Consider the following 19188-nt stretch of genomic DNA (forward strand, 5'->3'; position numbering starts at 1 on the left):
TAACTTCATATTTTTTTTATTACATCTTTTTAGCATTATTTACCTCAAAATTTTTTAAGTTTTTAAAAAATAAGTGTCAATATTAAAATAATAAAAAAATTATATTTTTAATATTTTAACATTGACGCCTATTTTTAAAAAATCTGAAAAAATTTGAGGTAAATAATGTTGGAAAGATGTAACAAAAAAATATGAAGTTATAGTCACTTATTGTTAATAATTTCATTTAAAAATTGACAATTTTCAACTTCTTAAATTTTTTAAAATTTAAACTTGCTTCTTAAATATCTTCAAAAATTTCTAAATATGTATCTCGATGACAGAAACATTACTGATTTTTAACGTAAATATATTATATACATTATATATTTTCGAGTAAAATTTTCCCCTCGGAAATGTTTTGGAATGTATCTTTTCAATATATATTAATATATTATACATATTTATTGAATTGATTTTGATTAAATTACAATTTTTGTCTTTTTGTTTATATATTAGATGACGAAATACTACAAATGTTACAATTAGGATTAATAATTATACAACGAAATCAACATATTAAAGTTAATAATTATATAGAAACTGTTGTTCGAAACTATATTGAAAAAGATTTTATAATGCATTTTCGTCTTTCACGAGAAGTTGCTTACGATCTTATCGCTCGGTTGACGATATCTCCAATTTTTACGTCTTTACAAGGTATGTATACATAATACATACTTTATAGTTGTACATGATGTACTATTTAAATAGAAGGAAAAATAACTGTTAATAATTTACAAAGTTAGAAATTTATTATACATTGCAATGTTCACTATTGATTATTTAATACAGATTGCAATTTAAATTAGTTCTTATTAATATGTTAAATTTGGTAGTTACATTTATTTAAATCTATCCATTATTGTAGAACATGCAGGATATGCACCAATTTCACCAGAAAAACACATTTTATGTTACTTGTGGTTTCTTGGTCACGAAAGCGCAGGATATAGAGATATAGCTGATCGGTTTAATATTACAATTAGTACATTGTATACACTTTTAACAAGGGTAACAAACTTTTTAATGCAATTTGCTCCACATATTATAAGATTTCCTACACTACAAGAAAAAGAAGAAACAAAGGCATATTTTCTTGGAAAAAAACAATTTCCTGGAATTATTGGTATGATCTATTTTTATTTTATGTAATTTTTTTGTGCAAACGTTACGTATATATATGCCAAATTTAAATTTAAATTTATAGGTGCTGTGGATGGTACGCACATCAGAATCGATAAACCAACACAAGATAAAGATTCATATATTAATAGGAAACAATACTTTTCAATTCATATGCAAGGTGTAGTGAATCACAAACTGAAATTTTTAGACGTGTTTATTGGATATCCCGGATCTGTGCACGATGCAAGGGTCTTTCGGGAATCTCATTTATACGAATGTCTTCAGGATATTTGTTTAAGTTAGTAATACACTATCAAATATGTAATTATTTCACTTATTTTAAGTACTTATATAAAAAAAATTGTTCCAAATATTTACGTAAATAAAATATTTATAATAATTTAGGAGGCTCTTATATAGTTGGAGACAGTGCTTATTCTTGTTTGGAATATTTAATGGTTTCATACAGAGACAACGGACATTTAACACGAGCGCAGAGAAATTTTAATAGTCGATTAAGTTCATGCCGTGTAGTAGTTGAAAATGCTTTCGGCATTTTAAAACAAAGATTCAGACAATTATATCATTTCAAACTTAGAAATATTGTGCGTATGGTGCAAATAATACACTTGTTGTGTCTTACATAATTTAGCAAGCGCAGGCGATGTAGAATTCTTTGAACCTCCTCTTGAAGATAATTATCCAGATCCAGAAGCCGAGATTATTAGAAATAATAATGATGAGATCATACCTGGGAATGAACATGGCCGCATTTTACGAGATGAGTTGTGTCGTCAATTAATTGCTCAAGACGTATAAGTATTTACGGTTAATTCGCATGACAAACAGAAAAGTTATTATAATTATATTATATTTTATTTTTGCATATCTTTCTATTTAACATTATACATATACAGGGTGATTCAGAACGACCCATGTGTTCCTGTAAAGACGTATTCTTGAATAAATTCTGAGACGATTTTTCCTGTACGAAAATTTTGTCCGACGCTTACTTTCTGAATAATAAGAGGATAAAGTTAGCAAATCACGGGCCGTGTACACATGGTAGACAAAAGCGCCGCAACTCATCGTCCGACGCGGGCGCTTACCCTGGACGATGAGTTGCGGCGCTTTTGTCTACCATGTATACACGGCCCGTGATTCGCTAAATTTATCCTCTTATTATTCAAAAAGTAAGCGTCGGACAAAATTTTCGTACAGGAAAAATCGTCTCAGAATTTATTCAAGAATACGTCTTTACAGGGACATATGGGTCGTTCTGAATCACCCTGTATATTTACTTGTATACTAGCATGTAAAACTTTGAAATAAAAATACTTTGTTTTTTGCATATTTATTTACTTTATATTATAAAATTGAGGTTTTATAACATATAATTAATCAAAACGCTGAAAAGTACACAAGTACTAGTGTATTATACAATAAACACATCTAAAAATTTCTTAGTTTGTAATTCACTACACCTTGCATATGAATTAAAAAGTATGTTTCCTATTAATATATGAATTTTTATCTTGTGTTGATTTATCGATTCGGAAGTGCGTACTAGCCACGGCACCTACAAATTTAAATTTACATTTCGCATACATATGTAATTTTTCTTATAAAAAAGAACAAATCTCTTTAAAAAAATTTAATTGTATTTTAACTAAAAGTTATATTTTAACTTAATTTTAATAGGAACTTTATAGGAACATTATCACTTGTGTTATATATATTATTTTTCATAACAAAAACTAAATATTTTACTTTAGTATCAAACATAAACTTTTTAAACAAAGTAATACTAAAATATTTTTGGTAGTATTAAAAATAAAAAATTTGATATTTACTAAAAATTCTTTAAAATGTTATAAACATTTTTTAGAGATTAAAGTTTGTTATTAAAATTCAACATAATTAAACAGATTCCTTAAATAATATACATATTGACTGCTTTCAGCAGAAAAAGCAGCTTTGCAACTGTTATAAAATTATTTAATACTATTAGTTTTTGCTCTTGGTTCCTGCCGGATCTAAGTGCGCAAATTAATCAGATTAAAGAATTTTCAACAGTTACAAAGCAGCTTTTTCTGCTAAACGCAGCCATTAACTCAGACTTTATATTAAACTGTGGCAAATAATGTACTTAATAAAATATACAAAAAACCAAAAATATATAGAAATATGGGAATAGCATTTTAACTTCTTTCAAAGTGTTATGGATACGTTAATGGATAAATATTATTGTACATATACTACTAATAAAAATTAAACAGTTGTTCTGAACGGAAATGTAACAATTTGTTCAATATTTTTTGCAATTTCTTTAAGAACTTTAATATTTTCATCTTTTTTAGCATTTGATATGGCCCATTGTATTTTTGCGGAGTTAACAAAATCTTCTTAAGTTTTTGCAATATTTTTAAATTCTTGTAGAATCTGTATTTGTATATTTTCATTGCGTTGTTTTTCATTACTCCTTTCAGAAATGTATGTATCTAAAACTGTTTGACATTTATTTATATATGAACTGGTAGTATTTTGTCGTATTCTAGTTTGATGTGTTTGTAATTCTTCTGTTCGTACAGTTTGTACATTTTCAGCAGACTCAAGATTATTTGATACACCGGGATTATTTTCAAAGTCTTCATTATCAATTGCGTTGTTCATTCTATATAAAAAAATGACAATATCATATATTGTACCTATATTTTTTCATAGTTTGTGTAAGCTATATTGTACTTACGCGGTATTATTTTCCTTAATGAAATGCAATTGTTCTTTAAGTATTAAACCATTTCTTCCTGATATGGCAAGTGGCTGAATACTGTGTTTTTCTCCTAATAAATCTGTTAACTCCCTGTAATTAAAAAGAATATTAGTATTATTTGTAACATTATACATTTACTTTCTTATAATGTATAAAATATTATGTACTTTTAACTATAAGTACTTACGCTTCATATTTACAAGTTTTTCGTGCTCTGCCTGTCATTTTATTATTGCTTATCATATTTTTGTAGGAACGTTCCAACGATTTTATTTTATTTTCCACTTCTAACGAAGTAACAAGGTAATCATTAAGATTCATTTTTTGTGCAATATGTTTCCATAATATTTTATAAGTTTTTATTTTCCTTGTAGATACAAGATCTTTCATGTCCTTGTAAATGTTTAACAACAATTTTGTTGATGCATCATTCCAAAAGAATGATGAAGTTGTAGCAGTTCCATTTAAATCATTTTGATCAATTTCATCATTTTGGTTAATTTCATTATCTTCATCATTTTGATGATTTTGAACATATTCATTATTTTGATTTTGTTGTTCATTGTTATATGTTTCTTTTCTTGTTTTAGGAAGGTCTATGCAAATTTGAGTTCCATCAAAAATAAAATTTATAGTATCAGAAGAAAAATTTATTTCCTTTTTTAGAAATTTTAACTGTCTTCCATCTAGACAAAAAATGTTAGAAAATAAATAGGTCCATTTTAAAAACTCGCTTATAAAAATGTCAACACGCTTTTTTGTCATTCTAATCTTTTTCTATTGAACAACAAAGATAATAAAAAAATGAGCTAACATCTTTATAAACGCGTCTAAAATAAGACAATTTAAAGCTATTTTCAAGATGTTTTATTTAATTAGACCATTCAAAATAATGTGTTAATTTTTTGTTAATTTTTAAAGATATAAAAACAGAAAATTGAATTAAACATCCTGTTATTATTATTATTATTATATATACAGCCATTGACAAAATTATTAGGCACCCTTGCTTTTTCTAAATTTCTTATAACTGTATGTGCGTAAGCTAAAAAAATAAGTCATAAAAAATAATGGTGGACCAAGCAAATATTAGTTTATGTGATTACTTAAGAAATAAATGATAACATTTATAAAGATAGTGTTATGTATTTTTTTATAAATTGAAGACATTGTTAAATAAATAGGGTGCCTAATAATTTTGTCAATGGCTGTATAATAAAGTTATATAAACAATTTAAAAAATACTTGTAATACCTTCAATTATGCAATTCACACATCCATTTGAATCTATTTTAATGTTTCCTAAAGAATCCAGCTGTAAAAAGCCACGTAATACTGATGTACTCATTGTATTTTGATTTGTCCCTACAAATATGTAATTCTGAAAACAAGTTATAAAAAATTATGTATAAAAGATTACATATAATTTTATTTACGTATGAAACAGATTATTAGGTTATTAGGTTATGTATTACTTTTTTATTTATATTTTCCCTCCTTACTAGTCTTCAGCCATCTTTGCACGTTTTACTCTTCCTCAAGACCAAGTACAAAAATTATTGCCAGAATTGTAACTGCACTGGTAAAACGAACAGCGGTTATGACATCATGTCCGGCAACAGAAACCAGTTAGTGTACACTTAGTGTAAAAGTACAAAAAGTGCATGCAACACGAACAAACCTATTAATGCACCTTATTGTACTACACTTCCATTAAAACATGTGGAAAATTTGAACTGTAGCATTCATATGTGTGTAATCTTAGACTATATAAATATGGACTGCTAATGGTCTGCATAAACTATAGCACGACTGTGAGCCAACATGTTCCAACATCCCAGTACCCAAAAACGCGCGAAGTTCAAATGACGCTATCCAACAGTATTTTGTAATACGAGTATGAATAATTATATTTCCGATAATTATTTTTGCCTGCTGAACACGAATCCACTGTAAAAATTTAGCTATCACGTCATAATTTTAAGAAAAACAATGATTTTGCGGATTTATTTATTTTTAGCTCTTTAACATTATATCAGTAAAAATTGTGACAATAATCAAATTTTGATAACGGTTGGTCAACAAGTAAAAATACGTTAGAAATGACTATTTACATTTAGTTGCAAAAAAAAATTAAATTTTGGACAGTGTAATTATATGTATATTGTTTTATTGACCTTTGAAATGAACAGTTTTTGTTAGTGTATATCTTACAAACGATGAATGTAAGTTTAGATTAAACGTTTTACTATAATAATGAAGTTTAACTATTAAAAATATCTCAATGATTAATTTGATTAAAAAATAAGTATGATTTTCCATAATTTCGCATGCTTTCGTATGTTCTTCAAATTGAAGAAAAATATTAGATGTATCAAGATTTCTAATAGTTTGCAAAATTAAGCGGGTCAAAATATGTTTTTTATGTAATGTATTGTTTAGTCTATTAAAATTAAAAACTTTCTCTGCTGTGCATATTATTTTATATGTGTCTTGATTAGGGTGTATTAAAAATCCTTTCGATTTGCGTGAAATAAAAGATGCTTCTTCTCTTGGTAATTGTGAAAAAATGCTTATGCATTCTTCACACTTCAATTTTTTATATACACTTCTTTTGACAAATCCGGCTATATATTTTATGACATGATCAGCTGTTGAATTAACATAGTTTAACGGAATGTCATCATCTATATTAATATCATTAATATTTAAAGGTCTTTCATCTTCTTTATCATCTTTTTCTTTATTTTTGCGTCTTGAAGATACAGTTAACATATTAACTCTTTCCAATTCCAAACAGTTTGCTTCGGCAAATGATTTTACTTCGTTATGATGCAATAATTTTTTATATGCTGCTGAAAATTGATCGGCCGTTGGATTGTTATTAAATCCGCCCATAGATCTAATGCATGAGAAAAATAATTCCAAATGATCCTGTGAGAACTTGTATGGTAGAATATAATTCAATTTATTAGTAGCAACATACGCTGTATATACTTTCTATAAATTTTGCATATTTATGATAAAGCCTAAAAATCCAGTCTTCGATTTCGTATGTATAATACGTTTGCCATTAAGTGTAAGTTCAGATAAATATGTGATAGATTTAGAAAAGAATTGAAAAATGTCGTGTGCTGTATCTGGCATTAATGCTCTTTTGCATCCATGTGTATATAAAGTTCTACAATTTAAGTAATCGAAAGTATCGTTAACAATTTTTATAAAAGCAATGGTTGGAGCACATCCTAAAAAATCTTTATGTTCGTCATGTAAAAGTTGCTCTAACGCAATAGCAACACTATTGCTAAATGTTTGTGCGGCAAGTTTGACTTTCATCTTGTTTTGTTGAAACTCAATATGTTTTCTGGTTAATTTATTAGCTAAATGAAAATGACCTTTTTCTTGTAACCGTATTAATTTTTCTATGTATTCCCACTTAATTTCATTACCGTTTCCATCATATAGTACCTTTTTAGCACTTAACTTAAACAATTTCGTATTAGATTTATCATATGAGCGGCATCTAAAAAAATACGTACTTTACGATTTTCTGAGGGATGTTGAAATTCAGTTGAAATTTCATCGTAGAGTAAAATCAGTAGGACTATCGCTTGATAATTTTTTACACAAAGTTATATTTGGTGGATGTCCATTAAATGTAAATGCAATAACTTGTACACCTGATTGTGTTATAAATTGAAGAACACGTTTGGTAATGGTTGCTTTTTCTAATGTTGTCAAACCGTTGGTTAAAAAATAAGCGATTGGAATTTTCCATTTTTCATTTATGCCATTTAATAAATAAACTAAAGCTTCCTTTGCCATAGGTAAATTTTTATGGTTCAGAAATAACTGCTCCAAAATCTATATGACCAATATAACGGTTTTCCTTTTGAACCAAATCTAATTGCTTTCGTATATACATATATCTTATCCATCATGAGACAAGCATACAATTGTTTCCCATTTGCCGCTTTACTTTTTGTTTTCAAAGCTTCTAAAGCCTCTTTAGCCAATCCCGGTCGCCCATCGGTATGACTGTACCACGCACGCATTGTTGAGGGTGATGGTAAATTATTTTTAAATGGTAAAATATTTTAAATTTTAAATTTCTTCGTACATACGCGTACGCTTTCGGACTATAAAAATTCAAGCGCAAATGCTCTTAATTGTGCAGGGTACTTTCCTTTTTTTTTCCAAGCTGAATACTTTTTAGTAAGCTTTCATCATCGTCTATTATTGTCTGTAAATATTAATTAATATAATTGCAGAATTAAATTTCTATTTAATGAGATAAATAGAAATGGTATGTATATAAATGAAATAAGAATTTAAGGAAAATAATTTATTTATTCAGTTTAATACCAAGAAGGACTTGGCTTATAATTTTTTATCGTAGTCACACTTTATGGATCCATCCATCCCATCTATCTCTTATAATTACTAAATTAACTATGTGATATTTAATTTACTTATTACACCATTTTGTTTAATAAGTATATACTTATTATAGATAGACATGACAGACTTGATAGACATAATATATATTATGTCTATCAAGCAAACGGAGCTGGATAGAAATGGATTTGTGTAGCTATTGTTGAATTCAAATTCTTGATTCTCTGAATTCATTTCAATCCTATTAAAGCTTAAGAATTCCGTAGTCTGAATCAATTTTAAAATAAGATTTAAACTACAAGATTTCTATTATTTCAACCCAAAAGAAGTTTTCGCGGGTCACGCAATGCATTTTAATGTATGACATAAGATTGAAATGACATTGCTATTCTTTCAATTCAAAATGTACTTAAATAACTTAAAATAGATTATTTTTAATCCAAATTTTCTATCTATTAAAATGCATTTCCGTTTATTGGGTTTCATTCCGTATACTTATCTTTTATATTTACAATCTTATTGACATATCTTTACTAATTATTGCTTTTTGTTCAATTTCATTATAATTATTATATATACATGTTTTCATTGAAACTGCAAATTTACTACATTACTCTCAAAGTAATTTTGCAAAGAGTCGAATTCTTATTTTAATGAAACTTTGTTTACATGTAAGTTACAGTAAGTGTTACATAATTTTTGAGCAGCTACTGATACTTTGTATTTGTTTAATCTATACGTATATAAAGTTACATTAAAATCTGAATTTGACACTTCCTGAGATTCCCTTGTTAATACAACTAGGTAACTTATGTAACTTATGTTTTTAGTAACAGTAATTCAGAGTCGAGAGTTTCAACAGTTGACCTAAAATTATGTTTTTTACACCCACGTTGCTAATTTAATATACATTTTTTTTATTAAATACCACAGGCTTTAAGTAGCTGCGATCAATTGCATCGTGATGGTTGATATTCCCACAACTCTTTGTTCGCTGTTAGCAATCATGTTGTAATATTATATCTTCTTACCTTTAATATTTTTTTTGAATTAGAGGAAATATAATCTTGCTTCCGTAGATTTATTATTAAGTTTTGTAAAGATTCAATCTTTTTTTTCTGTCTTCGTTCCTTTCTACGAACACTTTTAATAATTTTATTCCTTTTATATAACTGAACTTTTATTTTTTTAATAAATTTCCGTAAACTTTCTGGAGACATTACATTTAATTCGTCATCGGACAAATCACCAGCATATCTAATTCCTTTTCTTATTTTTTTATTTTTATTCCCTTTTTTCATGTGCACATGTTCTCTGAAATTAAACAATTTTAATAATTGCATTTTATTTTATGTACTTATTTATATTTTGTTTATGTAAATTTATGTTTATGACTTCTCCATTGTATTCTCCTACAACAATAATATAATATTAGGAGTATAAATAAGTTTCCGCCGTTTTTTATCAAAAATTGGGCATTTATTGTGAAAGAACGGTACCTAATGTTTTATTCGAAGTATTGTCCATCGCTAGCCACTACTTTTTCCCATCTTTCTGGCAGCATACGGATACCGCGTCGGAAGAATGTTTCATCTTTTGAAGCTATCCACAAATCGACCCAATTTTTTGTATCTTCATATGATGTGAAGTGTTGCTCAGACAGGCCATGCACCATCGATCGAAACAGGTAGTAATCAGAAGGAGCAATGTCTGGTGAATACGGCGGGTGGGGTAAAACTTCCCAATTGAGTGTTTCCAGGTAGGTTTCGACCGGCGCCGCAACATGTGGACGAGCATTATCATGCAGAAGAATAACTTCGTCGTGTCTGGAGTAGTAGTGGACACGTTTTTCCTTGAGTACTCGGCTCAATCTCATCAATTGTGTTCGGTAGAGAGCCCCAGTAATGGTTTCATTCGGTCTGAGCAACTCATAATACACGACACCAAGCTGATCCCATCAAATACACAACATGAGCTTTTTTCCATGAATGTTCGACTTGGCTGTCGATGTTAAAGCATGGCCAGGTGGTCCCCATGATTTCTTCTTCTTTGGGTTATCGTAGTGGATTCATTTTTCATCACCAGTGACTATACGATGCAAAAAACCCTTTCGTTTATGCCTGGCAAGCAGCATTTCACATGTGAAAAATCGGCGTTCAACGTTTCTCGGCTTCAGTTCATATGGAACCCAGTTTCCTTGTTTTTGAATCATTCCCAATGATTTTAAGCGATGTGAAATTGCTGGTTGAGTTACTCCTAATGTAAGTGCAAGTGCTTCTTGCGTTTGGCACGAATCTTCATTTAATAATGTTTCCAATTCCGCGTCTTTGTACACTTTCGGCCTTCCGCTACGTTCTTTGTCTTTGACGTCAAATTCACCGTTCTTAAACTTGTGAAACCACTCACGGCAACTTCTCTCACTTAAGGCAGCCTCACCATATGCTTTTACAAGCAATCGATGCGCCTCGGCTGCAGATTTCTTCAAATTAAAGAAGTAAATCAAAAACTCCCGCAAATGACGCTTATTCGGCTCAAAATTCGACGTTTTCGCACGAAAAAAGATATATGGTGCTGATACAAAATCGCTAATATTTTAAGGTGATGTTGTTGCCAGATGTCCAACCTTACGATATAACGTTTTACAACAGACAATTTCAACCATAACATACTAGTGGTGCCATTTTTTGTGAAACGCGGAAACTTATTTATACCCCTAATATATTCTATTGCAAATAAAATAAATATTATTTCTTACCTATCAGATAAAGCATATAAATCTACATTATCTGATGCATTGCTATTTTCTGCATCGATGGTATACTTTCTTGGGTTATATCGCTGAAATTAACGTATTTATTTTTTAAACTGTTATTATTAAATTTTATTTAATAATTATTTTTTACTTTACGTTTTATATTATATTCTGTTTGTTTTATTTTATTTTTATTATTTATAAATGTTTACATTATTATTTTGTACCTATAAGATAAGGAATGTCTGTCCACAAAATCCATTGTTTCATCATTTTCGGTCCAGGCATCATTGTTTGCATTATTATTATTATTTATAGTATCACTGTATAATAACATTAATATTATTATTTTAAATTTTATTTTGAAATATCATTTATAAGTATGTATATATTCTACCTTTATATATGTATTTTCTTATTTTGTCTATTTTATATATATTTTTTTTATTATAATAATAAATTAATAATAAATAACAAACTAATAAAAAATATACATACCGTATTTCCTTATTATTTGGAAAAATTGATAGTACTGCTCCAGGTATCAAACGTAGAGAAGACATACCACTTTAGCAGAAATTCTCACGAGTGAAATGTTTTTCGCAAATTCTTGCATTTTTGGGTAATGGTTCTAGGTATTGATTATTTTTTTCACATAAAATGTTTACCCATTTATTTAAATCTTCCATATTCTTTGGAAACCTGTACATTCACATTACATTAAACTGTAATCAGACTAGAGATTGAGATTGTGACTGGATTTGAATTTGACCAATTAAAGTTTAACTAAACTTCAGGTTTTCTTTCTTTGAATTAGTTTAATTCCAATCTAATCTAAATATCTAGTCTGAAATCCTTTATAATAGACAATGTATGGTAACACATCAGTCTCTGTCAACATTTTGTTTTAATTCATGATATTTAATTTGTAAATAGACATACAGATACGGAGAGAGAATGTTTTATTTTTTGCCTGAAAAATGCAATATATTCGCTGCTTGATGCTGGTCGGTTTTTACTTTGATATTTAGTAGAATTACATTTATCTACAAAACAATAAATAGGCATTTTTGTTTTATTAATTATATAGTTTAGAATTTTTCCAATTTTGACAACACTAATAGATTTATATATTCAACACGTTTTTACACGAAATTAAAGAATCTGACAAAAATGAGCGTCGCTCTGTCCTGCAAAGGAAAATATTATTCGTTAGTTAATAACCATTCAGGTTAGAAAAACTGTTATTCTGACGCAATTTAGCGACATATGCACATGAGCACTCATAACTTCAGGTAGTACATCCTATAGATTTTGGGTACTGATGGCGCTGCAAATCTTAGGTACACGCGTGAAGTTAGCTTTTGGCAGTCCATATTTATATAGTCTAAGTGTGTAATATATATCTCACTAGCAGATCGTATAGAACACGTAGATCGTTAAAGTAAATAATTGCTAAACGTTCCAATAACTCCCACATTCGTTTTATGCGGTTCTAACATTATTTTCATTAATTAAACCAAAGAACATAACTTTATAACCTTACATCTGTCAATTTGCATGAGAACGAGCGAGCATGATACATACATTGACATTAGCTGAATGCAATGTAAATATTTTGTAATTAACAGACAGCTTATTTATATTACTTTCATGTAATAATTCACACTCGCTCATTCTCATGCAGTTTGACAGTTGTAAGGTTATGAGATTATATCATTTGATTTAATTAAAGAAAAAAATATTAAGACCATATAAAATGAATGTGAGAGTTACTGGAATGTTTAGTAATTACTTATTTTAATGATGCACGTGTTTTTTAAATGCTGAAAGCGAGATATCATACATTAAACATATATGGATTCTGCTCTTTAAATTTTCCAACTGTTTTGATAGAAGTGTATATGAATAATGTGACCATGAAACAGAGCTAATTAATATCAATGCAAGTAAATATATCTGTCTTTATCTTTCTTCCTTCCTCAAATGTGTTTGTCACTTTTACTAGTGAAAATATGGATTGCTTTTCCTCATCTGCCACTAAATCTTACTTATTTTGATTTTGTCGATAACGCAATTTACATTTTTAATGAATTGATGTATAAAACAAGTATTCAATGAATAAGTGGATATACAGGAACACTTTTAATGCCTATAGTATATATGTTTAGATTTAAAAGCTGAATTATAAAAGTGACAAGTTAAAAATATTCTTGTATATATTTATTTATTCATTAAATACCTGTTTCAAACGTTAATTCATTAAAAATTCAAATTGCATTAACGACAGGATCAAAATAAGTATGATTTAGTGGCAGATCAGAAAGAGCGATTCATATTTTCACTAGTAAAAATGACAAACACATTCGAGGAAGGAGGGAAAATAAAAACAGGTATAATGACTTGCATTAAGCCTAATTAGCTCTGTTTCATGACCATATTCATATACACTTTTATCTAAACAGTTGGAAAATTTGAAAAGTAAAATCCAAATGTGATTAATGTATGATATCTCGCTGTCAGCATTTACAAAACACGTGTTTTGAACGTACTAAAAGTTTAATATCATATATTAAACACATATGGATTCTACTCTTTAAATTTTCCAGCTGTTTAGACTGAAATGTATATGAATATGATAATTAAACAGAGCTAATTAGACCTAATGCGAGTAGTTAAATCACTTCTTATCTTCTCTCCTTCCTCGAATGTGTATGTCACTTTGAGGAAAATATGAATCACTTTTCTTATCTGCCACTAAGACATAATTATCTTTAATTAAAATATCTCTACACATTATTTAATCATTTAAAAATACATAGATGCAATAAGGATCGTTAAAATAGTCTATTTTTGAATGTAAATGATGTCGTAAAAATAACAAACAGTTAACGTATATACATAATTTTACTTTTGCTGTACTATCCCATTTATGCATAAATGCTTATACATAAATATCAAAGCATTTTATCCAAAAAGAAGTGTAATATATACGTCAAAGTGTTAATGTAATCGAACGTATGCAATAAAATTTTTAATTTTGATTAGCTAATTTTTCTACAGACTTACAAAAACAACAAATTTTTTAATGTATAATGGCCTTTATCATTAGCCACAAGCAATCGTGCGGTGTCCAATCGTGCGATGTCCAATCGAGCCGTGTCCAACCGTGCGATGTCCAATCATGCGGTTTCCAATCGTGCGGTTTCTAATCGTGCGGTTTTCAATCGTGCGGTTTCCAATCGTGCGGTTTCCAATAGTGTGGTGTCCAATCGGGCGGTGTCCAATTGTGTGGTGCCCAATCGTGCGGTGTCCAATCGGGCGGTGTTCAATCTTGCGGTGTCCAGTCGTACGATTTCCAATCGCGCGGTTCTAAAACTTGCGGTGTACAATTGTGCAGTAAACGTTGCCAATCGTGCACATTCTAATCATGCGGTGACCAATCGTGCAGTGTCCAATAAGGCAGTGTCCAATCGTGTAGTGTGTGCTTACAATCGTGGGGTGTCCAGTCGTGCTGTGTCTAATCGTGCAGTGTCCAAAAGTGCTGTGTCCAATCGTTACGTGTCCAAAACTACGTGTCCAATCATGCTGTGTCCAATTGTTACGTGTCCAAACGGGTGTCACCCCAAATGTGTCATCTACGTCTCGAAACCACGTGGAAGGCTTGAGGGGTGCGTTCTTCAGAATTTTGTTTTCGAGATGTTTCATGAAGATATTCGCAATAATGGGTGAAACAGGGGATCCCATTGCTACTTCAGAGGTTTATTCAAAGAACTCTCCTTGAAACTGGAAGGTAGGTAAGGTTCTATTAGTGGGAAGAGGTTAGCCGGAAGTTTGTCGGACTTTTTGATAATATCCAACGTATCCTAGACATTTGTGAACAATGAAACCATATTAATATTCACCAGGATGTCATTAGGTTTTGTTTTGATCTTTGCAATTTTGTTCACAAAATCAATAGAATTGGCGGAACATTGGATGGAGACTGGACATGCCGTGTAGTATGATAAGTCTACCATATTGGCCCCGTCACAAGGCTACTTCGCCAGAGAATATCGGGAAGGTCTGGAAATTTTGAAACATCCTGACAACCTCAACCACGACAAAGGCCTTCAAGTAAATCCTATTTGGCATATCGTTTTCCTGGGTTTTTTAATTGACCGGCCGGTCAATCAAAACGCTCTGATTGGCTGACCAATCAATCCACCCGATCTCCATTAACTCCCCCCCCCCCATCTCCACCGGGCGCAACGGGACATATAAGGACCACCACAACCAAAGAGAGCTCAGTATCGGAGCTCTCAGCCCTGATGATGTAAGCTGCAATGTTTGCGAAACGTCAGCAAAGTGCCCAACACGTACGTGGCATCCATCCGGAAACCCTCTCGGTTAACGATATCAACGGCCACGAAAGCCTCAAGACAGGAAGACTTTTCTATTTTAGCGATGAAGATAATAACACTTTTTTTGCAAAGATGTTAAATTGTTATCTATTGTAGAAATCCGCAAACATTTTTGAATTCAAGGACCATCCAGCTACTCTCTTTATTTCTTCAATGTTTACTTCTTTCTCATAAGCTGTTGATACATGTCTAGTGCTGTGCGCTATAAATCTTCTGTCTACTCCTAGAGAAATGACACTCGATCTTATCCAACGGCCTAGGGTATCTTCTTTTACAACTTTATATGATTTGTGAAAGGAAATAAATAGTTTATCTTCTCCATTTCTCACGCTCTTAGTGACTTCCAAATAATGTAATAATGTTCCTGCGATGCACAGGATAGATTTATTACTGAAGAAAGGCAGTTTTAGAACTGGTTGTTTATTGCCTATTTTTGTTGTTTTGATTCTGTCTGAAATATTTGTTTCCAATCCTTGGCTGAATCTGTTGATGTTCGAAATTTTTATTGAGGCTAATGTTTGGAGTCTATGTGCTGTACCAAGAGCTAATAGTAATACTAACTTCTGTGATAGTTGTTTCAAATTAAACGATTCCAATGGGAACAATTCTTCCAATTTCTTTAAGACTGGGTCGACGTCCCAGGTTGAATCATATTTAGGTTTACTTGGCCTTGTTTTTGCACTTCCCTTAATAAATTTTTTGATTAATTCGTTGTTCGCGATGTCCGTATTAGCTATCATCGCCAATGCAAATCCTGTTGAATTCAAGGTTCCATAATTTAGCTCCATTTTGATATCTTTCTGTTAAAAAATTCAGCACTTTGGGGATTGTCACATCAAAAAGATCACTCTTCTCGATAATATTAAATTTCCACTATAGTTTCAGTGCGCTGTTATATTGTTTGATTGTCGACTCCTCCCACGCTCTCAACATTACACCACTGTCTTTTCCGATGCACATCTTTGTTTGAACGTTTTACTGATAATCTGGCGGCAACCAGGGTAAGTTTTGAAGCCAGGGGATGATGTTGTGTTCTACAAGAAGAGATTAATAAATTAATATCTGGTTTGAATTCTAAATATGACTCTCTACGCAAGTTTTTAAAAACCGGAAACCACGTCTGACTAGTCCAAAGAAGTACGACTACTATACCCGCAGCTTTATCTATTTTTATTTTTTGAAGAACCTTCGCAATTACACTAAAAGGTGGAAATGCATAAAAATTTTTATCTGACCAATTAATAGTAAAAGCATTAATAGCCATTGCATCTGGATCTTTTTCCCATAAACAGTATTTTTCACATTTTTTGTTGATTCTTGAAGCAAATAAGTTTATATCAGGTCTTTCAAAAACTCTTATGATTCTTCTAAAAGCATAATTTGCCAAATCCCATTCGATGTTGCTATTTGATATTCTTGACAGAGCATCTGCGTCTACATTTTCTTTAGAAGGGATATACTTAGCAAGTACCCAAAGATTTCTTTTTTCGTACCAAACCCAGAATCGTTTAGTTTCTGTGTATAAGTCATCGATTTTTGCACTGCCAATTTTATTTATATAAGCCATTTCTGTAGTATTGTCTATTTTGAGAAGAATTTCACAATCTGATAAATTCTTAATAAAGCATTTAACTGCTAAAAAATCAGCTTTCAATTCTAACTGATTAATATGTAACTTTGATTCTTCGAAACTCCATGAGCTCTTTTATCGTTACAGAAAGCTCCCCAACCAGTTTTGCTAGCATCTGAGAAGATTTCTAATTTGAAATTGTAACCCTTTATTTTCTTTATAGAATGAATTATGTTTTCTTTCCACTGTTACGTCCAGAGTTGAAGTAGGATAGGTAAGACATGGAGGGAGAAAGGAGAGACGTAACAACTTGAGAATGTGCCCACGAGGCACAGGCAGGCTGTGTCGACAACCCAGAATATATGGGTCAATGGGTCCACAGCGGGGGGCCCAATGACAAACATTCAGGGTGTTCCGCGTCCCTCGGTCCTGTTTTGAGGCAGCAAATTTAATTGCTTTCGGGATCGGACCTAGTGCTTGGCTTAATAGAGCGAGGGATGATGAGTCAGGTTGAGAAATTAATCAAGTTCCTTATAAACAATCATCGATTTATTTTTAAAAAAAAAGATAAATATATATATATATGAGAAAAAAAAAGAATTTAATTCTATGTAAAAGTAATTTATTACAGATTAGAGCTGTTAAGGAACACAATTTAGTAAAAAATAAAAAAAACGAAAAAATCCGCAGACTTGTGATACAAAGCTCGAGGTTAACAATTACGATTATACACATTTATATATACATATATATACATATATATATTTTTCATATACGAGTGTTTCAGACCACCCGTACACCCCTTTTCTCTTCGCAGGATTAGGACCAATCAAAAATATGTTCCGACGAAAGTTGTAGGGTTTCAAAAGATCTATTCAATGATCTTATCAGTTTGACCTTGGATGGCGTCGCCAAGGTCAGATCGAAATCACATTAAGTTTTTTAAATGAAACACCCTATTTTTGATTCCAGAATCTAATAGTTGGTGTCAAGACCTTTCCAAAACACTACAAGAAAGTTTATTTACGTTGACTACTTTCCGAGTTGTGCGGCTTGAAAGTTACACTACCGCCAACACCATGTAAATAACAATATAAAATCACGCGTTACGCAGAAAGCCGTGCAGCCGACACAAAGAAAGAAAACACGCGAGCCGGGCCAACTAAAACAGATCATGAAAAATCGTGAAAGTTAGCTGTCGCGACCGTAGATAGTCACATACATATGTATGTCATAATATTATGTAATTACATTATTACTTTAACGGTAGCACACGAGCAATAACGAGCGCGGCTTTCTGCGTAACGATGTCTAACTCGTGATTTTATACATATTGTTATTTGCATAGGATGTAGTAGAGATGTATTCACCACAACGCTATTGTGACTCAACTCAACACGAGTGACAATAACTCTCTCAAACTTGTCACCTACGTCTTCAATAACCGTCATATCAGTATCAATCGCGCAACAAAAATCCGACCCTCTTTATTAGTCTAGGTTTATTTAGCCATGTCCTATTCCAATGAAGAAGCATATGATATGCTGCTAATTTTAGGTGAGTGTCGAGGTACATTCATTGCAGCGGAAAGATTGTGGCGGGAACGTTATCCTGATCGGACTCCTCACTCGCGAAATGTTTTTTCACGTTTGGCTAAACGAATCAAAATTAAAGGTGTCGTTCAGCCTCAACATAACAAAGGTACACAAATTCGTCGTCCGATTATGGATGAAAGAACAGTGGAAATTCTTGCATCGACAGAATTGAACCCTTATGATTCTTTAAGACGACGAGAACAAGATTCTGGTGTTAGTAAAATCAGTGTTTGGCGCATTCTAAAAAATAACAAATTTCACCCTTACAGAATGTCTGTTCATCAAGCGTTGAATTATAACGATATTAGACAGAGACTTGTATTTTGCAACTTTATAAGACAGCAACCACTTGATTTCCACTTGAAAATTTTATTTTCTGACGAATGTACACTTAAAAGTGATGGATCTGTTAATACTTGGAACTCTCGTTATTGGGCACAAAATAATCCTCACTGGTTGAGAGAAGTAGATCATCAAACCATTTAGAAAGTCAATGTTTGGTGTGGAATTATTGGAAGTCAAATCATAGG

General features: G+C 31.0%; 1 protein-coding gene and 1 pseudogene across 1 annotated transcript; one reads left to right on the forward strand and one right to left on the reverse strand.

The window, feature by feature from the left end:
- Positions 1-520: 520 nt before the first annotated feature.
- Positions 521-2088, forward strand: LOC113002661 (annotated as a pseudogene).
- A 1011-nt stretch (positions 2089-3099) lies between these two features.
- On the reverse strand, positions 3100-8131 carry LOC120357130. Its single transcript, XM_039446882.1, has 5 exons — positions 5416-8131; positions 5195-5321; positions 4128-4626; positions 3917-4030; positions 3100-3841 (listed from the first exon to the last, which is right to left on the reverse strand). The coding sequence occupies exons 2-5, from the start codon at positions 5286-5288 to the stop codon at positions 3574-3576; spliced, it is 975 nt and encodes a 324-aa protein (XP_039302816.1). The 5' UTR covers positions 5289-5321; positions 5416-8131; the 3' UTR covers positions 3100-3573.
- Between the last annotated feature and the right edge of the window lie 11057 nt (positions 8132-19188).

This window comes from Solenopsis invicta, chromosome 3 (assembly GCF_016802725.1).
Source record: "Solenopsis invicta isolate M01_SB chromosome 3, UNIL_Sinv_3.0, whole genome shotgun sequence".
NCBI classification, from domain to species: domain Eukaryota; kingdom Metazoa; phylum Arthropoda; class Insecta; order Hymenoptera; family Formicidae; genus Solenopsis; species Solenopsis invicta.